Source organism: Pan troglodytes, chromosome 3 (genome assembly GCF_028858775.2).
Source record: "Pan troglodytes isolate AG18354 chromosome 3, NHGRI_mPanTro3-v2.0_pri, whole genome shotgun sequence".
In the NCBI taxonomy this organism is placed as follows: Eukaryota; Metazoa; Chordata; class Mammalia; order Primates; family Hominidae; genus Pan; species Pan troglodytes.
Genome location: NC_072401.2, coordinates 154,546,520 through 154,573,531, shown reverse-complemented (window position 1 = coordinate 154,573,531; position 27,012 = coordinate 154,546,520). Strand labels below are relative to the sequence as shown.

Below are 27,012 nucleotides of genomic sequence, written 5' to 3'. Positions count from 1 at the left end.
TGTATAAAACAGCACCAATGAGGAAAATATAGTAGGTCCCCCACCTTATCCATGTTTTAGCTTCCCACAGTTTATCAGCTGTCAACCATGGTCTGAAAATAAACCTCTCTTCTTTAGAAATTACTCCGCCTCAGGTATTCCTTTATAGCAACTCAAACAGACTAAGAAAATATGTTGTTATAATTGTTCTACTTTATTATTACTGTTGTTAATCTCTTATTGTGTCTAATTTACAAATTAAACTTTATCATAGGTATGTATGTATAGGAGAAAACTTAGTACATATGGAGTTTGGGACTATCCACAGTTTCAGGTATGTGGGTCTTGGAACATCTCCCCCAAGACTATGGGAAGACTACTGTACATCATTATCATTCAGCTCTGGAAAAGACCAAATAACTCAAGGCAGATAAAGAAACATAAATCAAATTTCTGAGAATTACAGAGATAGGTACTAAATATTATATATATATATATATATATTTTTTTTTTTTTTTTTTTTTTTTTTTTGAGACAGAGTTTCGCTCCTGTTGCCCAGGATGGAGTACGATGGTGCTATCTTGGCTCATTCTTTAAGTGCTCTGATCCACTTCATATTTATTTCTTAAAGGTCTTCTTGTTTATAACTTTGATAACAAAATACATGAGAGTAACAAGACTTAAGAAGTTAATGACCTATATAATTTGTGCTGTTCAGGTTATACATTTTCTAATTTTTGTAAGAATTCAGTTATCTTTGAAAGCTGTCTTTAAAACAGAGTGATAAATTACTATTACAAAACCACCACTGATGTTCAGCCCTCACAGACCAGTTATATTGGAGGCCAAAATGTCGTTAAGTCATCTCTGGGGGTTCAACTGTAAATCAGCCAGAGGTATTTGCTAACAAAAGAGTGTAAGAACCAAAGACCTACAAAGTGAATTATTAATTAGAATTTGTCACCTCAAGTTTAAAATCCATCCAACTCTTTGTAGCTGCTTTGATTTTACTATAAAAATCACATTTTTATATATACATACTGAATAGACCAAATCTATACAGAGGAAAACCTTATAAGATCCTTTCCCAAATTTTAGTGAGGGAGACTTTTATACTCTACCACTCTTAAATGCATTTAAGGTCTTCTTAGCACCCAGGAAAGAGAGGGTATTAGATTTGCCAGGATCCCTAAAACCCCTTCAGAGTCTCCATGACAACACTGAGTTTAAAGATGCAGAAGTCTAATGATAAAGGATCTGTGGCAGGAGTGTTGTTGAACATAAATCATAATGGGAGCTTTTCAAATTCAGGTACTCATATAACAGGTGGTCTGAAGTGGTATGCCCAAGACACAGGAGGGCAGATACAACCATAGCAGACAAGATAAACATGGCACATCATACTGGAATATGAATTTACATTATTTTTCACTAAAATAAATATAGAATCTAAAGCAAAATTCACTTGAATAAAACAACACACATAAGTCTTCAAAGAAATTGACTGAATTTTTATGATAAAATATGAGTCTTCAAAGAAATGTCTGAAGGGTTATTACTCTTTCTAAAGGTACTTTAGTAAAAAAAAGTTTGAAAAGTACTATAAATAATGATATACAGCATCAAGAACTTCTGACTGGTGAGTCAAGGACAATAAAAGGAGGTAAATAGAAAACACTGAGAGCAAAAAGTAGCAAAACGTGGGCTTGTTTTAAAGTGATTTTGCTTAGTTTCTTTAGACTTGATATTCCAGAGATGAGTTATTATTCTAAAGATTTTTTTAAGTGGCTCTATCTCTTTCACTTTTGATGAAATCTACTGGAATATGCCCATCTTTTCCCATTCATGGATAAACAGGAACAGAATGGTAAGATCAGTTTTTTCTTTACCATTAGAATATATTTATTTTGCAAGTTATTTTTAATGCTTCAGCCACAATTTCCACACATTTTTATATTACCACAACTTTTAAAAATACTTTTTAAACATCAGATACAGAATTTGTTCGAGGTTAAAAAGGAAAAACATATTCTTTCTGTTGAATAATATCACATTATATTTAACTTAAAGACTATTAACCTTTTGAATAGCAAGAATTGAAGCAGCTGGTGGTCATACTTATTTGTAGGTCCCAAAATAGCCCTGAGGTCTGAAGAGGAAAATATCTTTTATAAACTATAACAAAATTCTCACCTCAAAATAAAATACTATGAAATTTGCACAATTATATCTGCATTTACGTCTTTACAAAATCCAGAAACCTACTGGATTTTTAGAAATTACAATGAAAATAGGTTTATATTCAGAAAACAGAGCTTATACCAAGATGACATTGCTTAAAACCTGGAAGAGACTTGTTTTGATTTCGTAACTGAATATTAATTTTCAAGTTGAACTGACTTGTTTATAATAAAAAATTGAGTTACCATACATGACTCCATTTTAAAACTATATGTTCAGAGTTGAAAATATCCAAAATATAGAAGCTTTTCAGTCAAAACAATTTAAAATGATTTTGTTTTCTATGATGACAGTTCTCCTAATAAGAAGAAAAACGAATCATTTTCCTTACTGTCCAATGCAAAAGAACTGGAAATGGCTTACCACATAATATGTTCAAAGTATATTACATTTATTTTTATAAATAGAATAACCAAAGAAGATAATACAGAATAATTTACATTATTCTTCTGTCTTTATATTAACAACTATCTGGTATCTGTAAAAGCTATTTTGCTAAATACCTACAATTTCTTCTACACATTGATAAATTAAGTTCAGGTTGCTTATTAAGATAAACACATCGGGCCAGGCATGGTGGCTCAAGCCTGTAATCCCAGCACTTTGGGAGGCCAAGGCCAGTGGATCACTTAAGCCCAGGAGTTCAAGATCAGCCTGGGCAACCTGGCAAAACCTCATCTCTCTAAAAAAAAAAAACAAAAATGAGCCAGGCATGGTGGCACGCACCTGTGGTCCCAGTGACTCAGGAAGCTGAGGTAGGAGGATCGCTTAACCCGGGAGGCAGAGGTTGCAGTGAGCCGAGACTGTGACACTACACTCCAGCCTGGGCAACAGATTGAGACTCTGCCTCAAAAAAAAAAAAAAAAAAAAAGATAAACACATCAGTCTAGATAATTCAAAAATAGAAAGCCCTGACAAAATACAGTTAATTCTGAATTATATGCATAATAAGAAACAATTTAAAAGTTAACCTAACAGATTTTCAACTACGCCTATCTCTACCACCATAACCAACTCTTAGGTAACAAAACTGACTGTCTGCAGAAGTCTTTTTAATTTCCCCACTCAGACTGTGTTACAGAGAAACCAATGAGAAGTAAAATGATAAGACTCTCAAAACTAAATTACTCTCTGAAAAGAAAACTAGCTGTAAATTAACTCTAAATTATTCAGTATGCTGTGGCCTCATTCTTCATAGATGGCTCAGTTCCAGAACATTAGCAGTGAAGCCAACCAAGAACCAAGAGAGGTGGTCATCTCTGTTGTTGTAATTGATTTCATTCAAAGATCAAACAGGTTACCTGTTATTTGGTATTATCTGAACTGCTTTTGTCCCTTAGCAATGGATAATTGGAGAGTTACTTTTTGTTACTAAATTCCCAAAACCATGTAAAATAAACCCCTTCAATATTCACAGGTAATTTTTTTAATGAAAAATGCTCACAGGAAATAAACTGAAAATATAGCTTAACATATATATAGTGACATATAGAAATATTTATAGATATGTGTATATACATGAGTTAGTGTACACACATATATTTCCTTACTCTGTCCACTGGGAGGGCCTAGAAGCAATGACATTCCAACAGCAATGAGCAAACATAGTGCCCAGATATTGGTTTCTAACACTATTCTCCAATAGAAGGAATCAGTATTCCTTGGAGAAAAGGCTGATTCTAGGCCTGTGGTAGGTAATACACAAGGTGAGCCTAGAGCATTTTGTAATACCAGAAAGTTAAAAGTGCTCAAAAACAAACAAACAAAACAAGAACAAAAGTCTCACAAAGACAGGAGTATGTCAAAGGAATACAGGAACCAACTAAAAGAGCTCCCAGTGGCCAAAGCTGAAACAATTTGAGCAACGAAGTAATAAAGTACTACTGGATTTACCCTTAAGTATAAAATAGATATCCATGAGTCAGACTGATATAAATAAACGACTGAAAGGGGAGAATAGACAAAAAACTCTTATAGAAGATTTTTCAAAAATTTATGTAGACACTTCACCCTTAAAGAGGTAAAGCATAATTCCCCAATTCCCAATTGTGTGCTTCACAGAGAGATTTTCTTCTAAAAAGTACAATATACAAGAGGGGGAAAACAGAGTAACTTTACAGTGGACAAAACTGATGAACATTATCTCAAGCCAAGTAGTCAAGGTTAATATCAATGGTACTGTCATATTAATAGTTTGTATTCTTGGCCAGGTACAGTGGCTCACGCCTGTAATCCCAACACTTTGGGAGGCTGAGGTGTGTGGATCACCTGAGGTCAGGAGTTCAAGACCAGCCTGGCCAACATGGTGAAACCTCTCTCTACTAAAAATACAAAAATTAGCCGGGCATGGTGGCATGTACCTGTAGACCCAGCTACTTGGGAGGCTGAGACAGGAAAATCGCTTGAACCCAGGAGGTGGAGGTTGCAGTGAGCCGAGATTGCGTTACTGCACTCCAGCCTGGGCAACAGAGTGAGACTCTACCTCAAAAAAAAAAAAAAAAAAAAGTCTGTATTCTTGATATGATGTGATGGGAATGGCACTTTACTTCTGTGATCTTCCTCCTAGAAACATATCACCCAGTCTAATGAGAAAAATAGCAGACAAGTCCCAACTGAGGGACAGTCTACAAAACACCTGACCAGGCAGTAATCTTCAAAACTATCAACTTGTCATCAAAAACAAGGAAATCTGAGAAACTGTCAAAACGAGAGGATACGTGACCACTAAAGGTAATATGCTATCCTAGATGGGATCCTTGAACAGAAAAAAAAAAAAAAAAAAAAAGACATTGGGGAAAAGTGAGGCAATCTGAATAAAATATGGACTTTAATAATTACGTGCCAATATTGGTTAATTGTGACAAATGTACTATGCTAATGTAGTATGTTTTTGTTTTTGTTTTTTTGAGATGGAGTCTCGCTCTGTCATCCAGGATGGAGTACCGTGGCATAATCTCTGCTCACTGCAACCTCCGCCTCCTGGGCTCAAGTAATCCTCCCACCTCAGCCTCCCAAGTAGCTGAGATCACAGATGGGCACCACCATGCCCGGCTAATTTTTTGTATTTTTGGTAGAGATGGGGTTTCACCATGTTGCCCAGGCTGGTCTTGAACTCCTGAGCTGAAGCAATCCACCTGCCTTGACCTCCCAAAGTGCTAGGATTACTGGCATGAGCCACTGTGCACAGCCTATCTTATAATAGGGGAAAGTGGGTATGGGAAGCTCTATTCTATCTTCACAGTAATTCTGTAAAACTAAAACCATCCAAAAATAAAAGGGTCTATTACAAAATAGTGTAAGAATACTGTGCTATATTGCTATATTTTATATAGCTACTAATAACACATTTTTTGTTTTGAGACAGAGTCTTGCTGTCGCCCAGGCTGGAGTGCAGAGGCACGATCTCGGCTCACTGCAACCTCTGTCTCCCAGGTTCAAACGATCTTCCACCTCAACCTCCCAAGTAGCTGGAATTACCACGCCCAGCTAATCTATATATGTATATTTTTTAGTAGAGACAGGGTTTCACCATGTTGGCCAGGCTGGTCTTGAACTCCCAACCTCAAGTGATCCACCCACCTCGGCCACCCAAAGTGCTGGGATTACAGGCGTGAGCCACTGTGCCCGGCCTAATAATTTATTTCCATACACTTGAAAGAAATAGTCAAACTGAAAATTTAATTACAGGTTGATTATCCCTTTTCCAAAATGTTTGAGACTAGAAATGTTTTGGATTTCAGATTTTTTTGGCATTTGGAATATTTCCATATGCATAATGAGGTATCTTCAGGAAGGGACCCAAGTGTAAACACAAAATTCATTTACATTTCATATACACCTTATACACGTAGCTTGAAGGTAATTTTATATAATACTTTTAATAATTTTTTGCATGAAACAAAGTTTGTATACACTGTACCATCCAAAAGCAAAGGTGTCACTATCTCAGCCACTCATGTGGACAGTCTGTGGTTGTTTGACATCACCATCATTCCCGTCTCTGAATTTATATGCTACGTATCACCAATCATTTCTTACACATACACATGGCATTGTATTGCCCTTTGTGGGCATGCTTGCGTAGGTGTATCTGGCTGTGTGAGGAAAAGATATATGGCAGCTGAAGGGGGCTAGGCAGGTCTTTTTTCTCTTGGGGAAACTGTTGTACACCTGCATTCTGACTTTGATTCATCACATAAAGTTGGGTGTAGAATTATGTACTTGTAGCATCATGTTGGGCTCAAAAAAGTTTTGAATTTTGCAGCATTTTGGATTTCAAGTTTTTGGATTAGGAATGTTCAAACTGTACTACCATTTTAACACTATTTTTATAAAAATTCATATTCAAATTCTTGTATTACAAAACTCGATGAACTGAAATCCTTAATACCATTAACTTGGAAATTTAATGAGTCAAATTTAGGTGTCAGGTACTGAGCTAGGTTCTAGGGATTCAAAAATGAGCCAAAAAAGAAAACAAGATATGGACCTTACCTTCATGAAGTTTATAGGCCACTGAACAGAAAGAAAATCTTACAGTCACATGAATAAATGTAAATTGCAAACTGCGGGAAATGTATGATACTATTACCTTAATGTGGGAAGTTAGCATATTCTCTAAGGATGCAAAACTTCAGCTGAGGTGTGAAGGATGACTAGGAACTAACAAGTGAAATGAAATGAAAGTAAAGAAAGAATGGTCCAGACAGAGAGAAAAGCATGTACAAAAGCCTTGCAAAAATGGCAGGGAGCAAGGTGCATATAAAGGACTAACGAAGGCCAGCATGGTTGAACTGGAGAGTTATGCAGAACGTGGTACAAGATGAGTCTGGAGAGCTAAACGCTGTTAAGCAGTTTTATTTTGATCCTAGAAGCAATGGAAAGCCATAAAAGCACTGGGGGAGGAAGAAGGAGAGTGATAATCCAATGTGTGTTTCAAAATAAATCACTGTGCCTTCAAGATGGGTAATGAATTAGAGAGGACAGATAAGAATGGAGGCTATTGTAAAACTTTCAGGCAAGATGAAGTGGCAGTAGTGGAAACAGGAAGAAATAGAAAAATTCAAGAGTCATGTAGAAAGTAAGATTTTAAAAACTTGTTCAATCATTGGATCTCTCAGGGAGAGGGAATTAAGGATCACTTCTAGTTTTCTGAATTTTACAATGAAAAGATAATTGTGTCATTCACTGAAAAAAGGAACAAAGAAAGAACCAACGTTGTGCAGTTTTGTAGGGAGGGAAGGGGAAATCAGTTTCATTTTAGACATACTGGATTTGAGATACCTTTAAGATATTCAAGAAAGGATGTCAACAAGACAGCAAGACATATAGATCTACAGCTCAAAGCAGACAGAAAACACTCATGCCCTTAATGAAGCTGACATCTTTATCCTAGAAAAGCAGCTAACAATAATCCCCAAATATCCAAGAAAAACATTAGACTTAGACTTTGACCATCTGGATTTAGTTAAAACAAAAAGCTGAGAGAGAACATGGCAATAACATTTCATCAGCTAAAACAAAAACTGCTAGGCACCACGGGTAGCAGACTTTTAAACTCGCGGTTCAACAACATAGGAATTATGTATCACATCATATCATGTCGCATTTTAAAGTTTTATCAGGGCTGGCCAATGTTGTTGGAAATGTTCTAAATTTGCACTGTCCAATAAAGTAGCCACCAGCCACATATGATACTGACACTGAAATGTGGCTGGTACAATGAGGAACTGAATCTTTTATTGTATTTAATTTTAACTAACTTAAATAGCTACATGTGGCTAGCGTCCCTGGCATTAGACAGTGCAGGTTTACAGCTTTCTCATATATTTCATCTGATTCCCCAATACCTACTTTTCAAATTAACTGGGAGAGAGGTGTGGTGGGTGGAGAGATTAGAGGAATAGAAAAAACATCCTTCCATTTTCTGCTTATTACTTGAATCTTTATTTCAAGAATTTATAATACTTAGGCTGGATGCAGTGGTTCATGCCTGTTATCCCAGCACTTTGGGAAGCCAAGGCGGGAAGATCGCTTGAGCCCAGGAGTTCAAGACCAGCCTGGGCAACATATAGCACTGAAACAAAACAGATAAGGTCCTGGCCATTTTAGAGATTACAGATCACGGGCTTAAATCCAGGGGCTCTTTCCACTGAGGGTATAAATTCCTGATCCATCCCTTTTTAGGTATGTGACCCTGGACAAAGCACTTTACCTAAATCTCAATTTCTTTATTTCTAATGTGGTGATGTTATCTGCTCTACCTATTTGGTATGGCTGGAGTAAAAATAAAATGAGGATGTATGTGAAAGTGCTTTGTAAATTATTACATGCTAAACAAACAGAAGGTATTAAACAGAGTAACATATTCCTTTTCTCTAGGGCAAAGATTTCCAAACAGTGTGCCAAGAATGGATTACAGATGTGCTGAAATTGTGACCCATTCCCCCACTCCACAGCTTCCAAGGAACCAGGGAGGGCCTGGCTCTAGTCTGCCATACAATTATAATCATTTTTTATGTGTGCCATGATGAGTATCTCAGGCTAGCAGAAACTGGAGTTGGCGAACTGACTCCCTCCTCTGGAAGATTTAGGGCTTACCACTAACTCTGCTGCTTTTATGATCCTGTTCCAAAGGCAGTATGTCACTGTTCCCCAGGGACCAATGAGGCTCAAGCTTCAACATCAAGGAGCTGCTAGTCCAATGCTATCACAGATATACAAAAATAAAATATAAATTCTTATCTTAGGTGAGAACATGGTAAAGACACTGCCATATTTTCACAAAAGATTTGAGCAATTGCCTGTTTTGCAACTACCTTCAGATCCCCAAATCTTTGTCTTTCAAGAGAGGATCTGATTTTTTCCAAATACCCAAAGTTATTCAGATTCTGGTGACTGAGGTCACGAAGTGACGAAGCCAGGCAAGAACTTCATTTTTGTATGTCTCAATCTGAACCGACAGTCATACTAGAAGAAGATTTCAAAGCAGATTGCCTACTCTGAAGAACAGCATTCACTTAAATAAGTATGTTCATTAAGGGAAAAAAGTGTATTTCATAAAGAGACTTTATATTCCTTTTTCAGGAACAACTAAAGGTTTGAGCAACACCTGCCTATGCCCATCCTAAGACAAAGGCTTAGAAGGAATGGAGGAGAATGGAATGAGAGATGGGAGAAGGAGGAGAATAGGAATAAAGGAAAAAGAAAAAGAAAATAAATACTTTTGTCTCATAAAGAATATCTGTTAATCTGCAAGAGCCATTCGGCAGCTTCCATGACTGCCAAAAGCTAGTAAAGATCAAGGAAAACAAAATTATTTTCAGGCCAATAGTCTTTTTCATACATCCAGAAGTAGTGCTACATATCTGACTTTTAGATTGTCATGGTCCTAAGTCATCAACTTCCATATTAAGTGGAACAACTCACTTTCCATTCTGTACAAATATTTTAGTTTTTCATCCATAACCATATTAAAGTTTCCTGTTTAATTTACTCCTTCTTCCATTCTGAATTTATTCTTTCCATCCCAAATGTATTATTCTAAAATTTATTTATACTTCTAGACTCTTACAATGCCCAGTTTATTACTTATAATCTTCATTTTCACATTTTCCCCTCCTCATATACACACACACCATCTGCTTATTATTTGAATCTTCATTTCAAGAATTTATAATACTTACAATTCTTTATTTCAAGTAGGTGTGTGTGTTCTAACACACACACACACACACACACACACACCAGAGACTTATATCCATCCCCATAGGAAACCCCTACCAACTGCCTCCTCCAAATTCACTTCTTTTTGTCAAACTTCTCAGTATGATATTCAACCAGATGTTCATCCACTGAAGATTAAGAAAGGAAACAACCTTTTCTCAACACCTGATAGAAAATCAGGTGATATATCTCCAACTCATTTCAAAAAGGACATAATGGACGCATGGTAGAAGTTGTCTACAGTAGTAGTCTAGAGTCAGACAACGTAGGTGGAGCCATGCACTGGCTCCACCAGTGCAATTCTGAGCAGACTACTTTAGCTTCAGTTAATCATTCAGCTTTATTTTCTTTACCTATAGAAATGAGGACTTTAGCCACTTTATAAGGTTATCATTTGAGATAATAATGTAAAGCACTTAGCTTAACGCACATGGTAAGCAAATAAATGTAACTGTTACAGTGTTAGATATAAACTATCCTCCGAATTTGTCATTACCTTAAAAGGAAACTAATTTAGCATAAGCTAGTCTGTTGTTGATGTTGTTTTTGAGATGGAGTCTCACTCTGTTGGCCAGGCTGGAGTGAAGTGGTGGGATCTTGGCTTACTGCAGCCTCCGCCTCCTGGGTTCAAGCGATTCTCCTGCCTCAGCCCCTCCCAAGTAGCTGGGACTACAGGCATGCAACACACACCCGGCTAATTTTTTTATTTTTAGGAGAGATGGGGTTTCACCATGTTGGCCAGGCTGGTTTTGAACTCCTGACATTAAGTGATCCACCCGCCACAGCCTCCCAAAGTGTTGGGATTACAGGTGTGAGGCACCGTGCCCAGCCTAGCATATGCTATTCTCTATAAACTTATGTTGACTGCTCCCCCAAGTGAGGTTGCTAGACAGAGGAAAACTTATTTTGTGAGCAGAAGAAACTGGATACTCATGATAGACTATCATGAGCTGTATAGGTGTCTTCAAGTTAACATTCTAAAAAAAAGTATCAGACCTTTAGAACTGCAACCCTCAATCAACAAATAATTCACAACCGAATCAGTAAGTTCAAATATGTACTCTAAAACTTACATTAAGCTTGGAAGGATACTAACATATTCACAAGAGAGAAACAATCATTAAAATATCTCATACAGAATGGAGGGAAAGGGGATGTCAAGACAAGCAACAACATTCCAAAGGACCACACCACTGAAACATCTTGTTTGTTCTTCCTAGCAAAGCCAAATCAAATCCTAAGGTACATGCCTCAAGCAAAAAAAATTAAGAAAATGAAAGCAAAATACAACTAGAATTTAAATTTTTTACTCTGAACTGTGCCTAGTTGGTTGGTGATATTTAATACATATCAAAGATAGGCGCATCAGTTTGTAAATCCACTGGATCTCCAGAGCATGGACCACAAACAGCTATCCCTAAAAAGAAACCTCAAAACCACAAATCAGGAAATAAAGTGGGCAGCCTCATTTCCTTCTGTAAGTCTAGGAAGGAATTTAGAAACACTAATGTTTTAAAGGAGAGATTTCAATATCAAACTAGAAGAATCCCTGCATTCTCCTTTCCTTGGTCCCAAAGCAAACAATTTACAGTTTGGGAAAACACACACACACACACACACACACACACACCCCTACCTGTTTTCACTAACTTCAACAAGACACTGCCTAAGTAGTGGTTTTAATCTATCAAGAGGCTATATATCTCCTTTGCACAGTTTGGGAAAGCACACACACACACACACACACACACCTGTTTTCACTAACTTCAACAAGATACTGCCTAAGTGGAAAACACACACACACACATACACACACAAAACCTGTTTTCACTAACTTCAACAAGACACTGCCTAAGTGGTGGTTTTAATCTATCAAGAGGCTGTATATCTCCTTTGAGAATTTGATAAAAACAATGGACACTTTCCCCAGGAGGGAAAAAAATTCACTCAAACAAAACTGCATATAATTTCAGGGGTGGGAATGAGGAAGACCCCTGAAAGTTGTTGACCCTTAGGCCATGAACCCCAAGTCATCATCCAGGATTAAGGCAAATCATAATCCAAGGAAAACCAGTTTATCAATTTGGAAAGAAACTAAAGTAACTGAGGCAGGGATTTAATCCACAAAATACATTAGAAATCTTTTCTCTTTTCTCAGATAAAAGTGTGTTAGACTTGGTAGTCGGGAGAAGACGTGGGTCATGCTAAGCAAGGAAAACAAAACAAAAAACACCACAGGACAAACGAAAGAAAAGCAGAATTAAGACAGCAGTAAAATATAGTAATCTGTAGCCGCTCTGAGAGAACAGCAATGAAATGGCCAATTCGGCCGGGCGCGGTGGCTCACGCCTGTAATCCCAACACTTTGGGAAGCCGAGGAGGGAGGATCATTTGAGGTCAGGAGTTTGAGACCAGCCTGGCCAACACGGTGAAACCCCGTCTCTACTAAAAATACAAAAATTAGCTAGGCGGTAGTGGCGCCTACCTGTAAACCCAGCTACTCGAAGGCTGAGACAGGAGAAAAGCTTGAGCCTGGGAGGTGGACGTTGCGGTGAGCCGAGATCGTGCCAATGCACTCCAGCCTGGGCGACAGAGTGAGACTCTGTCTCAAAAAAAAAAAAAAAAGAAAGAAAAAAGAAAAGGCCAATTCCTGAAGCCTTAACAGACGGCTGACTTAAGGTAACCATTTCTGGTGCACATTTCTATGCCAATTAAGTTCATTAAATGGCAAACATGAACACACCCTTACAGGTGAAAGTATGAAAGCAAAAGTTTATGCGAAGTTCTGGATCTCTTCCGGCTTTTCCTTATCAAATAATAATGTAGTTAGATGAATTTTATACTTTAGGAGAAAACAGGGTAGGGGCGGGGGACAGAAATCCTAAGAGTGGCCAAAGGATCTGCAGGAAGTATAAAGTGTAAACTTTTTGAAATCAAAGGGCTCAAGAGGAAGGTAAGAACAAAACAAAGGAAGTAATAACAAAATAAAGTAAAAGGGAAAAACGTCTAGCATTTAAAAACTGTTTTTAAAAAATTATTTCCTTTTCCTAGACACGCAAACAGTAGTAACTTGGCAAACAGGAACGGAGCAGAAGACAATCGAACAACTCCCTTTCCAAAACTCCAGCATTCCTTGAACGTCCTCAGACGCAGTCGGGCTTGGGACATTCACAGGCAAGACTCCTCCCTGCACCACTGCCAGATGAACCTCTCAGAGGGACTGTCACTATCTCCCTTCCTCCCACTGCGGGAGAGAGGAAGCTGGGGATGCAGGGAGAGGAGGGGAGAAATGAGGGTTGGACAGCAAGCCTGAAGGTGGCCCACTCCGACACTTTGTCAAGAAAGGTCCGGATTCTGGATCCTGCAACCCCTTTTCCCACCCAATGTATGCAAAGCCAAGAAAGTGCCTCCCTGCAAGGGCCGGTTCTACACCTTCACTCGACTGTTTCGGGGGCACACTCAGAGGGACAGAAGGAATGAAGGACAGAAGAAACCAAAGGCATAACACTTGGGCAGATACGGCACAGACTAAGGAGAGGCGTGCCCTGTGAAAGTTCGGAACGGTGAACCCGTAGGCAACGTGCCCGCCCCACCAGCCACCTCAAACCATCTTTCCCCCGCCTCTTCCCAGGCGAGCCAGCTCCGCCCTCACCTTTCTTAGAGTAACTCGGTAGCTTCTAAGTCGAGGCTTATCCTTTCCACCGCTCTCTGGAATCGCCTCAACCCTGGCAAAAAGTGAGCGGAAACGCGACCCGGACCTTTTCCTTCTTCCCCTTCCCCCACGCACCTCGGCTGCTCGGGGGCGGGGAGCAACTGCAGCTGTCACAAATTCACACTGACCAACCGCCGAGGACAGTCGGACCGGCGACCTCTCAACCCAGCCTCCAGAACCAGAACCAAAAGCAGCGAAGCCGGAAGTGAGGAGACCGGAAGTAGCGTTGTCCCTGGCCCTGGACGGCCTCTCTCTCCCTCAATCCGGCCTTGCCCGGCCACGTCTCGGTGGTGTCAGCGCACCTCCCACGAGGATCCCTCCGCCCTTCTCCGGGAGGCGGGCTACGCCCCTCCCTCTGCTGCCCTAGCAACCACATCCGGGACTCCGGCGGTGTCGTTGCCCGGGTAATTTTCTGGCAGCGCCGTAATGCGCGCGGAGCCAGAGGCACCGGCTAGAGCTGGGAGCTTGCGGAAGGGCGCCCCTGCCTGGTCTTGAGAGGTCGAAGGTCTCCAGGAGGCCTCCGCCTCCCTCTTTTTCATTCACACACCCTAGCCTCACACGTTGGGAGGACCCCCCAACAGACCGTGAGCTGGTGCCGGGAGGGTGGAGGTGGATGTACCTCACCTCCACGCTACCACAGAAGAGCGAAAGCTGCTTTCTCAGCCACCGGAGAGCACGAAGAAGGTTATTCCAGTCCCGCGGGGAAGGTGGGGGTGGTAGGGAGAAAGCGAAGATAAGGCAGCAGACGGAATGCGGGCGCTGCCCCCGTGCCTGGGGAGCCCTCTCCCTTCAGAAAGGCTAGACCCCCGGGCCCGGCATCCCTGAGCTCTTACTTGCTCTGGATCTGTGATCGCTTTTTGCTTTTTGCTCGCTCTCTCACAGTAGATTCCCTGATACTTTTCTTTCTGGCTCCTCTTTCTTTTTCCGGATGACCGAGCTCTGCTTTCTTTGCTTGCCCCATTACTTCTTAAATAGATCATTGTTCTGTTACGGAAACTGCTGAACAATTCGCTCTCTCAGAGCCCTTCGTAGTTTCCTAAACGGGGCCCCAACCTGCACTACTCTCCCCATCCCCAGAGCTCAGTGGTGCGAAAGCTAGATAGACCTGAAGTTCATTTACACACTGTACCATACAGTTGGTCCATCACAGAATATCCCTTCGAACTGCTGGACTGCTTTTCCTTTGACAGCTTTGAATGCTCATTTTTACTCCCATTTCGCTTGTAGAAATGCGAAGGGTAACTGTGCACACGGCGAGATTTACCCTTCTTTAGACCGTACTTCTCAGCTGCCTTTACTTGTCACAGTAGCTGACAAGACATTTTAAATGACTAATGCCCAAAGGCAGAGCTCTACCTCTACAGATTTCCAGGGAGTTTCAGTGTAGTGAAATTATCCCTGGCAGGTATCTTCCCCAGATCTGTGAATAGTAAATACCTATGGCACCATAAATGTTTCCAATGTATAACAATATTGATTGAGCTCTCTAGGATACCACCTCTTACAAAAATAGTACTGAAATTCCAAAACATAAATCTCTCATCTTAAGTGGTTCTGTCTTAAACAAAAGAAAGGAGCAAATATATATGCCAACCCACTCAAACTGTAACTTCAATTGTTATAGCTTACTGTGGATTTTTCTGTACAAAGCCATCTTGTTAGTTTGGAGACCGTTAGTCTTCTCAATTATAAGAAAATAATCCCAATCTAAATTAATTACTGCTGTAATTGTGTCGGAACTGAGCAACTACAGAACTTGCAGCTAAGTACAAGTGTTGTTCCTAGGGTTTCAGAAGGGTGACTTGGAGGAAGTGTACGGTAGGACTCAGCGGTGCTTGAATGATGTGGACAATGAATAATACTAAATTGTTTTTGCTGGCTGTTATCTTAAAGATTCCTGCTAGCTGTCTCTTGAGTTTGGAGATGCTTAGCTTGACTAAAGTTAGTCTAACTATTAGACTGTCAGACTCTGAAGTGTTTCTTATTTTGGAAAGGTGAAGACTTGCTTTAGTTTGTTCATAGTTTCTTTGGCAGCTGCTGATGGTTTTGATGGAGATTCAGATGGATTTGGAACTAATGCTAACTTCTGCTTGGTGAAGATGCTAACCAAGTTAGATACTCTTCAGTGAATTCTGGTACTGTGTATGATTAATCCTCATCCACAGTATTACGCTGTGCAAGGCTATATATACACAGTTTTAATCTTTCCATGATTTCCACTGCCCTGAAGGAAATTAGAATGTAGTCTGGCTCCAAGAAAACACTAGAAGCTACTTCAGCTGGTGATGGAAAATAGTGGAATTCTATACATCCTTTGAGACAATGGAAGCAGCAAACCAGCGTTCTTTGGATTGGGGAATATTTTTGGTACTAACTGAAAAACATCATTTTAAGCCTGGCCCTGCTTAGAGGAGACTTGTTTTCTCTTCCCTCTCTCCCTCTCTTCCTTTTTTCCCTCCCTTCCTCTTTTTCTTTCCTCCTTTCCTTCTTGTCTCCCTCCCTTCTCCTTCCTTCCTTCTTCCTCTTTTTCTTTCCTCCTTCCCTCCCTCCCTCCCTTCCTTCCTTCTTTTTTCCTTTCTCCCCTCCTTCCTTCCTTTTTTTCTTCCTTCCTTCCTCCCTCCCTCCCTTCTTTTCTTCCTTTCTTCCTTTGCCCTAAAACTTGGGGGACCCTGCCTGCTCATTTTGTTTAGAATAGAAGATTACTACTTTTCTCTGAATTGTCATTTATTTTTAGAGAGGTAAGAAAAAAGGGAATAGCTGCCTTCCATATATACTTATGACATGGAGATTATCTACTCATTTAACTTTGCACTGCTATTGGCTGTTTATTTGGCTTTTGAAAAATCAGGTGCTATTTATTCATGGGGCTTGTGGGGAACTCTAGTAGCCCTGAATGGCATTTGTGGCATACTCAATGAAGTCTAATTCTTTATCCTGGCATTAAAGGCTTACCAAGATCTGGCCTCAATCTTGCAAATGAGCACTCTCTTTCATATACCTGAAGGAAAAGTGCTAATTTAGCCAACTAATAGAGATAGGTATAAATACCAATATAGACATAGATATGAAACTTTAGTTGCAAAGAAATGTTTAATATGCTTCAAACTGCATATTTCCCTCTTCCATGCTTTATTGTCTATTCTTATCAGCAGAAATGTTTTCCTATTTTTCCTTACCTGTGATGTACCTATCCATCCTTTACAGTTGAGTTCAGATGCTACTTCTGTCATGAACCCATTATTTATCTTCCCTGTGAGAATTCATTTTTCCCTGTTTTTGGATCTTACAGCCTTTGATTTGAGCCCCCATTTCAGTCTGCTTTATACTACTGTTTTGCATGTTTTGCCATGATAAATAAGATGGTTTTGGGGAAACTGAACTTTGGACTTACTTGATTCTCTTATAACACCAGGAAATTGGCCAACTCTAGTTGAGTTATGGAAATATGTTGTCTGTTGCATACCAGGCAAGTTCAAGAATACCAGCAACTCCTGCTACTTAGGGTAATGGTACAAGTGGGATTAAGTGGATATAGTTGCTATCTATCTGTAGAAGACAATGAGTGAGTGCTTTCTTAAGTTTGGAAGTAGTTGATTCTCTGCAGAGGGGTATAAACTACTGATAAAAGGAGAGTGACTCGTTACTCCTAGAGATTCTGAATGGGAAGAATGCCAGCTTTATGTTTTCTGATACTGATTTTTTTTTTAATAACTTGGTGCAAAAGTAGAACATTATTCTAAGATGACTGTTGTGGAAGAAAAAAAGGTAGAACATTAGAGTTGTAAAAATGTTTTTAACTATAAAGAGGAAAAAACTGAACTTATTTATAATTCATGTACCTAGAGAGAACATTCAACATTTTGGTCAATGTATTTTTTGTCTTTATATCTATGTAGATATATATTTCTTCATTTATTTAACAAATTGCTACTGACACCCTATGGTTTGCTGGAAGTGAGCTGTGTAGGAATAATCATGAGCCTCTGCTCTGATGTAATTTTTAGTGTATGTTGTATTTGTTGACATATAATTTTATATTTTGCTTTTTTCACTTAATGTATCATGGAATTTTTTCATATCATTAAATATTCTCTTTGTGTGGCACAATAGTATTTCAGCATGTAGATATTTTGTAATTTATTGAATGAATCCTTTTTGTTGCATATTTTCAATTTTGTCTGTAATTATATAGCAATGCAGGGAATAGTCCCGTGTAGCAGGTGGAATTCTAAGATGAACTCCAGTGACACTTACCTTGTATAATTCCCTCTCCCTGTGAACATGATGGGATATTACTTCCATGATTATGTTATGTTACTTGCAAGGGAATTTTGGAGATGTAATTAAGGTTGCTAATCAATTGACTCTGAATTAATCAAAAGGGCAATATTCTAGGTAGACCTAACCTAATCAAGTGAGCACTTTAAGAACAGAGAGTTTTCTCCTGCTTGTGGCAGTAGAGGAAGTCAGAGAGATTCAAAGTGTGAAAGAGATTCTACAGGAGGAATGTTCTCCATTGCTGAAATGAAGAGGGCCACAGACAAGGACCTGAGGGAAGCCTCTAGAAGCTGAGAGTAGTCCCTGCCAACAGCCAACAAAAAAAACTAGGGACCATAGTCCTACAACAGCAAGGAACTGAATTCTGCAAACAATCTGATTGCGCTTGGAAGCAAATTCTTCCCCAGAGCCTCCAGATAAGAGCCCAGCTTCTGACCAACATCTTGATTTCTACCTTGTGAGACCCTAAACAGAGGACCCAGTTGAGCCCACCTGGACTTAAGATCTACAGAACTGTGAGATAATAAATGGGTGTTGTTTTAAGGCATTGAGTTTGTGGTAATTTGTTGCATTAGCAGTAGAAAACTAATACATTTGTAAGAAATTATTTTTACATCTATAATTATTCTTTTGGGATAAAATCCTTGATATAGGCCAGGCATGGTGTCTCACACCTGTAATCCCAGCACTTTGGGAGGCCAAGGTGAACGGATCACGAAGTCAGAAGATGGAGACCATCCTGGCTAACACGGTGAATCCCCGTCTCTACTAAAAATACAAAAAATTAGCCGGGCGTGGTGGCACATGCCTGTAATCACAGCTATTTGGGAGGCTGAGGCAGGAGAATTGCTTGAACCCAGGAGGCAGATGTTGCAGTTAGCTGAGATTGCACCACTGCACTCCAGCCTGGGTGACAAAGCGAGACTCCGTCTTAAAAAAAAAAAAGAAAATCCTTGATATAGACTTGCTAGATAAAACGTTATACACAGTTTTAAGGTTTGTATATCATATTGCAAATTTGCCCTCCATAAGCGTATTGTAACAATTTATGTGCCTCTTAACAACCTGTTACCTCACCCCAGCAAACGCTAGATACTGACATTCTGATAGGCAAAAACAAACATGTATGTTTTTTTTAAAAGAAGATTATGTTTTTCTTATTAATAGTAGGATTGACCATTGTTTTCTTTATTTGAAATTAATTTGGTGAGTCTTTTTTGATGATTTGCATATTCTTATTTTCTGATTAGCTTAACCATTGACATAGAGAAAATATTCCCTAACATGTAGAATAGCATTTCTCTGCTGTAATATTTTCAAGAGGGAGAATGATTAATGAGCTTGAGAGGATGACTATTCTGAGAAATATTAGCTGCTGCCATTACTCCTTGCAAAAGAATATCCTAGATGTTATACTGTTGGAGTTTGGAGAATGTCAGCTTCATTGATCAGGTAGTATTGATGCCTTATTTTTTTCTAGGGAAAAAGTCTAATTTGTCTGTTTGGCATTAGAAATGTGATTGTTTTTAGGAATAAAGATGTATCTTATCATGGAAAATTGCAGCTTTGACTAATGTTAACTCAGGGGAAAAACCTAATCTTCCTAAATAAAGTTATCACATTTTCAATTTTCTCAAGATAATGAGCAATCTCTGATAGTATATATTATGTCACTTTAACCAGGATGGGAAAAGAAGAAATTCAAGTTACTTTTTCTATAATCCTTGCTGTTTGACATGATAGATTTTATTTCTGATAAATGAGATAAGGCAGGAGGGAGAGAGGAAGGAAGGGAGGGAGGAAGAGAGGGAGGGATTGGGAGAGGGAGGAAGGAAGGGAAGGAAGGAAAGAAAAAAGGAGGGAAGGAAGGAAAAGAGGAAGGAAAGAAGGAAGGACGAAGTTGAGAGATTCTCTTTCTCTTAGTAAATTTGGTTGGTTTTGTCTTTGAAAAATTAGTTTTTGCTATGTCAATTTCTGAAGGTTGGTATCTTCCTAATAAGAGCAAGAATTTTATTTTTATTTTGAAATAATTGCATATTTACAGGAAATCGTAGGAAAACATAAGAAGAGATCCCATATACAAGCAAGTTTTTTTAATGTTAGTTGTATGGTCAAATCTTATTACTTAGGTTTGCCCTCGCTGACAGATAGAGTTGCTATTTGTGTTCACAGAATTCATAATGGCCTATTCTTCCATGGAGGCCTAATGTTGCTTTTTTTTTTTTTTTTTAAGGCATTGGAAATGCTGGCTTAGGTTGGTGCTGGGAGCATAGAATCTGTAACTATGGTCACAGGAGGCCCCACCAGTGTGATTCAAAGATACTGTAATATAGTTGAAAAGAATGCTGACTTGACATTTAAAAGCCTGGATTCTGGACTGCTCTTAACCACATTGTAACTGTGGGACCAATGAAATCCAGTTTTACCTTCCTCCTTAGTTATTTGGAATACAGGTAGTAAAACCATTTAAAAACTAAAACCCTGGGCTATCATTATTTTTAAGACTTTTTTCGAAATGACACTTTTTTAAAAAAAGAATTCCTTTACTGGTTGTAATTCCTATGATTAAAAATTCCTCCTTTGAGTTGGACAACAAGGGCAGAAGAATTTTGGCAAAAGTTTTGTCAAAAGATTTTGTGCAAAAAGTTGTGCATCACCTGGGAAACCAGGAAGCCCAGCAAGAAGAATGGAGTGCCCACACTCACACAGAAGTAACACTGCTCATCAAATTAGCTTGTTATTATCTTGGCTGCCCCACAGATTCTGATAAGGGAGGTGCTGACTTGGGAAAGTAGAGGTGAGCCTATCTGGGGCCATGTGACTGTTCTCATGGCTTAAGAAAAGCCCCACTTTAGGCCGGGCACAGTGGCTCACGCCTGTAATCCTAGCACTTTGGGAGGCTGGAGGCAGCCGAGGCGGGCAGATCATGAGGTCAAGAGATTGAGACCATCCTGGCCAACATGTTGAAATCCCGTCTCTACTAAAAATACAAAAATTAGCTGGACGTGGTGGCGTGTGCCTGTAGTCCCAGCTACTTGGGAGGCTGAGGCAGGAGAATCGCATGAACCTGGGAGGCAGAGGTTGCAGTGAGCCGAGATTGTGCCACTGTATACCAGCCTGGGCGACAGAGTGAGACTCCATCTCAAAAGAAAAAAAGAAAAGCCCTACTTTGAGTATAGATTTAAGGTGGGATTCTTGCTTCTGTTTGCAAGTAGGATTTTATACTTTTCCAAATTGTAGATTCACACAGCCAAAAGACATGAGAGAGATAATGATGATGAGATCATCACCACCTATTTGTTGAGCACTTTCTTAAAGTACTAAATACTGTGCTACGTGCTTTACACTCTTTCATTGAATCTTTTTGAATGCACAATAATGAGATAGGTGCTGTAGTTACTCCCATTTTACAGATAAGGAAGCTGAAGCTTCATATGGTTAAGTAAATTACCTGGGATCACATGAGTACTAAATAGCAGAGTCACTTCTCAATTCAGAACTGCCTGGCACCTTTTTTTTTTTTACAGATAGAAAGTAGAAGACCTGAGACGTTAAGACTTGTGGTCACTATCCTTCCTGTTCTTAGTCTACATCTTTTTCTGCATTATACTCTCCTAATTGTTTGTTTCTATGCCTTTTGTCCAGTATTTCTGGCCTCTGTACCTTCAGCTAATGTGTCAAATTAATACAAAAGTTACTGAGTTCTTAGCCTACTAACAGGATAAGGGTTAAAAAAAAAAGAAGAGAAAAATTTTAAATCATAAAAATAAAAAGGTATTGGGTTTTTAAGCTTTTAGTTCGAATGGGATTTAGATTTTTTTTTAAATAGAATTGTCACTTGATTTTTTAGGGAAGCATTTTCTGTCAGACTCCTATGAAAGAGACACTGTCTCCCATGTGCTATTAAAAGTTGAACCTTGTGACTACTGTCTGAGTATGTTTTCTTTTGGAGAAGTTAGAGGGTGCAGTCTGTGACCTCATGTGAAAAATAGCCACCAAGCATCTATCCAGCATCATTTTTAGTTCTTTAATTTTGGTAAGCCCACATTTTCAAAATAGATTAAATTTATCTGATTTATTTCAGAACTATATATTATAAAGCATTCAAAGGCAAGTGAGAATTCAAATCTGTAGAACAGAACTAGAGAGCTTTTACAGAGAGGCCTTTGGGAGGTAAGCATTTCTCTTGGAAACTTTATTGTATTTTCAGAACCATGCTTCTATTATTTTCATTATTAAGAACATCATAATTGGGTATAAGCATTATTTTAATATTCAATTGACATATCGCTAAAATTGCTTTTTTTTTTAATTTTTCAAACAACAGAAAAAGATATACTGGCAAGTTCTAGAAGGATTCTACCATTTTCTTCTTTACCATGAACAAACTTGAAAATTAATGGGTAATAGTTGCATGAAAACTTTTGAACGTTTTTTCTTATCTCTGAGGCCTTCTATGGAGAATTAATAGGAGGTTGAATGTGTGCATGGATAAAATGGATCATCTTAAAGGATTGAAGTTCCAAAAATACATCAGCAGGACTGGACAGGTTTTATATAATGAGATTTCTATTTTAGCTTGACTTCTACAACTCTGAATAAGCTATAAACTGAGCTATACAAGGTACTAGGAAGGAAGTTTCTCTTCTAAAATATTCTAGTTGCATATAATATTTTTCTTCAGATCTTTGAAAAAGCATATTTTGTCATCAAGTTCCTACAAAATAAGACTATTAGACACTTACCAACTTTTAGTGTATAAGGTAGGATAGAAAGCAGCAATCTATATTATACTGGAAAACAAATTTATTTAAAGAAACAGTCACCAGGAAGTTAAGAGGAGTAATCTCTACATAAGCACTGGCTGAGATGGCAGAAGCTTCTGTGGATGCCTCAACTCTGCCTGTAACAGTGAAGAAAAAGAAAAGCCTATCCATTGAGGAAAAGATCGACATCATAAATGCAGTGGAAAGTGGCAAGAAAAAAGCAGAGATTGCTGCTGAATATGGAATAAAGAAAAATTCATTGTCTTCTATTATGAAGAATAAAGACAAAGTTCTAGAAGCCTTTGAATCTCTAAGATTTGATCCAAAGAGAAAAAGACTGAGAACTGCTTTTTACACAGATCTGGAAGAGGCATTAATGAGGTGGTATCGAATTGCTCAGTGTCTAAATGTACCAGTTAATGGTCCGATGTTACGTCTAAAAGCTAATGATTTTGCCCAGAAACTGGGCCATAATGATTTTAAGTGCAGTAATGGTTGGCTGGATCGTTTTAAATCCAGGTATGGTTTAGTATTCAGAGCTCAACCTGTAGAAGCTACAGGTGTACCAGTAGACCCTTCGACTGTCTGGTACCAAAATGTACTTCCTTATTATTTAAATGATTATCATCCTAAAAATGTTTTTAATATAAAAGAGACTGGGCTGCTTTATCGAATGTTACCTACCAATACATTTGCATTTAAAGGCGAAACATGTTCAGTTGGAAAGTTATGCAAAGACAGAATAACTCTGGTGGTTGGCACAAACATGGATGGCTCAGAGAAACTTCCTTTGCTTGTCATTGGAAAAAAGAGAAATCCACATTGTTTCAAAGGTTTAAAATCATTGCCTGTGTGTTATGAAGCTAACAGAATGGCATGGATGACCTCCGATGTATTTGAACAATGGATGCGAAAGCTTGATGAGAAATTTCAAGCCCAGCAACGAAGAGTGGTGATTTTTGTTGAGTCTTTTCCAGCACATCCAGAGGTAAAGAACCTAAAATCCATTGAGTTAGCATTCTTTCCATCATGTTTATCTTCCAAATGTATAGCTATGAAACAAGGCATTATTAAAAGCCTTAAAATCAAATATCGACACTGTCTTATCAAGAAATTTTTAAGCTCTGTTGAAGGTAGCAAAGAATTTACATTTTCACTACTAGATGCAGTTGATACATTGCATCTTTGCTGGAGGGCTGTAACCCCAGAGACTATTGTTAAAAGCTATGAAGAGGCAGGATTCAAATCTCAAAAGGGAGAAAGTGACATAACAAATGCAGAGAAGGATACTGGTCTGGATTTGGTTGCTGATGCTCTGGGGGCAGGAGTAGAATTTCCTGAAGGTTTATCTATAGAAGAATATGCTGCCCTGGATGATGATTTGGAGACATGTGAAGCAGCACCAAATGGTGATTCCGTATGCACCAAAGAAAGCAAATCGGATGAAACTGGATTTTACACTTCTGATGAAGAGGATGATGATGGATCTCCAGGAACTGAACTCCCTTTACCATCAAAATCTGAGGCAATAACTGCTTTAGATACTCTGAAAAAATTTCTCAGAAGTCAAGATATGAATGACGGACTTCAAAATTCTTTAGCAGACCTTGAAAATTTTATTAACTCTTTATCACCTAAGTAACTATGTATTGTACATCTAAAGAGTAATAGCTTTTCCTGATACATTTTATTATATAAGGTATGTAAAGGAGTTGTACCACAACACTTAAACATAAAAAATGGAAAACTGCTAATCCTTGGTTTAATTGCAAAAACCTTTGGTTTGAATAGCAAAACTCCCTAGTAAATAATGATTGAATAAAAAAGTACAAATTTCTATTTAACAAGGTTTTAGGGAGTAAAAGTATTTCAAAGGGCTATACTAGACACATATGGTCAATATGTCAAACATAAAAGGAACTCTTCTGCTATATTTACACATTGAATTGGTGATTTCTATTTTGTTTTTTTAAGTTCAGATTATGTTCTAGAATATTTTAATTTATCTACCTAATCTCAGAAAAAAATCTAGCAATAGTTTATTTTTATAAAGATATATATATATGCCATATGTATTCTAACTAGACTTAAATATCAAAGATAAAGTAATTTTAATTTATTTTTCAAATAACTAGCTGACCTTTCTAATAAGAAATTACGGAAACCTGCTGAAAATAAAATCTGACTTAACTATATACCAAAATGATTAAAAATATGAGTCTTACTACTTTCAAGTTATTTGTATATCAGGTCAAATGAAAAGCTGTGACCCTATCAGGTTTGTCATCTGTAACTAGAAGCTATGGATTCTTCCTGAATATTTATATGTATATTTGTGTTTAATAGAAAAATATATTATTGAAACATTTATTAAATTCTTGTGATATTTATAGTGTAATAGTTATGCCTAGATATTTTTCTAATTTTAACAGCTCAAGCTTTTAATCTATATTTAATTATTTTTTGGATTTTACTGAATTTTATTTTCAGGTAAAACTAAATGTCCTTTTAGCATATTTTGATGTATGTAATCCTTTTTTCCCCCAAATTTGATGGGTAACACTTTGGATTAAAATTCTGTTTGAGGAAGTTTTATCTATAAAATGTTTTAAAATATTGTATGGAATTAATTGATTTCCATCTATAAAGTAGTCTTTAGATAGTAGAATATTGTAACAATAATTTGTGAGACTTTTCCATTGTTAAATTTTAGCTAGTTTGCTTATTTAACTTATTACACTCAATTTAGTATCCCCTTTGAAAAATATTTTATAAAAATGTAAAACATACAGATTATTTTTACTATGAATTATTAGTCTGCCAACAGATGACACATTTGGAAGGAAATATCTTTAGGAAGCATTTTTATTTTTCAACTGTTGATTTATTCTGCTTTTGAGAGTTGGTAATAGTAAGCCTTAAAATGTATTAAAATTAAAGTTTCTTTTAGAGTGAAATAAGGATTACTTGAAAGCATTTTATTAATGATTTGATTTAAAATTGTAATTTGGTACAATCATGGGTCTAATGGAGCTCTTAGGAGTTCCACCTTTAACTATAGTACTTGGCATATATTGGCTCCTCAATAATTTTTTTCTTTTTTTGTGGTCTGTTTTATTTAATCATTCCAGATATTCAATGATAAAAGAATTGTTATCTCCATTTTTATAGATGAGGAAATTAAAACCTAGAAAGATGAAATGATTTGGTTAAAAATATCTCAGAGCCAAAAGTAAAATGCAGCTGTTCCCTGTCACCTAGTCCTGTATTCCTCTATGTACCACAATGCTTCTTATCTATACTCTATGAAGGAAAATTGTATTATTTTCTTCCCTTGAGTTTAGGGGACTGAGGGCAAAGAAAATATGCTGGATCCATGCTGGTAGCACTATTCATAAGAGCTCTTCTGAGAACACTATTACTAGTGAAATACTGGGACGCCATCAGATTTGGTAATTCTGTACCAGTCAATCACAGAGGTTCCAGTGTAGTTCTTTTGAAAATATTTAAAATAAGTTCAATATTTCCAAAGTACTGAAAGCACTCTCTTTTTTTTCTCCTATATGACATGATCCATTCCATGATCCATAAATATTTCTGAGGCATAATGTATCTAAAGATAATATAATAAGACAAGGCTGGGCATGGTGGTGCACATCTGTGATTCCAGCACTTTGGGAGACCAAGGCAGGAGAATCACTTGAGCCCAAGAGTTAAAGACCAGCCTGGGCAACATAGGGAGACCCCATGTCTACAGAAAATAAGAAAATTAGCGAGATGCAGTGGCACGTGCCTGTTGTCCCAGCTACTTGGGAGACTGAGGTGGGAGGATTGCTTGAGCCCAGGAGTTGAGGCTGCAGCAAGCAGTGATTGTGCTACCACATTCCGGCCTTGGTGACTGAGTGAGACCCTGTCTCAAAAAAAGTAAAATTAATCTAAAAAAATAAGACAAAGCTATTATAAATAAGAATTTAAAATGCCCACAGATTTAAATTCAAAGATAAGTTGTTACTGTGCACTCTTTTGTAGTTTAGAAGACATATAAGCAATTTTTGAATAAAAATTTTAGAAATTAACTTTTCCTCAGATGACAATCACTGCTGCATATCTTGCTCCTGATTTATCTTCTACATACACAATCATTACAAAGTTAGAACTAAATATTGCTTGTCTTTTCAAAACACAACTTTAGTTTGCCTGTTTTTCAATTTAATGTGGCATTATTTTCATTATTCTTGCCTTGCAAATCCCTACTGTTTCAACAATGTTTTTGCTTCCTTCTACTTCATTAAGAGCAAGTCTTATGTTGAA

The 27,012-nt window shown here is 37.9% G+C and overlaps 2 protein-coding genes across 13 annotated transcripts in view; one reads left to right on the top strand and one right to left on the bottom strand.

The window, feature by feature from the left end:
* The window catches only part of ARFIP1 (ADP ribosylation factor interacting protein 1), a 131,895-nt gene extending 117,855 nt beyond the window's left edge, over positions 1-14,040 (bottom strand). For 2 of the 11 annotated variants that reach the window (XR_010156359.1, XM_009448416.5), the window contains exon 1: positions 13,598-14,022. The gene's annotated coding sequence lies outside the window, so the exon portion shown is untranslated. Of the gene's footprint in view, positions 1-2,946; positions 3,064-13,597 lie in introns of all 11 variants that reach the window. The other 9 variants (XR_010156360.1, XM_054683432.2, XM_054683430.2 and 6 more) reach the window with 9 other exon arrangements.
* Positions 14,038-26,612, top strand: TIGD4 (tigger transposable element derived 4). Of its 2 annotated transcripts, XM_054682693.2 has the most exons (3): positions 14,038-14,341; positions 22,020-22,108; positions 22,263-26,612. In XM_054682693.2, the coding sequence occupies exon 3, from the start codon at positions 22,805-22,807 to the stop codon at positions 24,341-24,343; it is 1,539 nt and encodes a 512-aa protein (XP_054538668.1). In that variant the 5' UTR covers positions 14,038-14,341; positions 22,020-22,108; positions 22,263-22,804; the 3' UTR covers positions 24,344-26,612. The 2 variants fall into 2 exon arrangements, with proteins under 2 accessions (XP_054538668.1, NP_001230819.4); NM_001243890.4 differs by lacking the exon at positions 22,020-22,108 and having other exon boundaries at positions 14,060-14,341; positions 22,263-24,455.
* The last annotated feature ends 400 nt before the right edge of the window (positions 26,613-27,012 follow it).

What these genes read in the sequence shown, in the direction of transcription:
- TIGD4 (XM_054682693.2), top strand. Translation starts at nt 22,805, where the DNA reads ATGGCAGAAGCTTCTGTGGATGCCTCAACTCTGCCTGTAACAGTGAAG.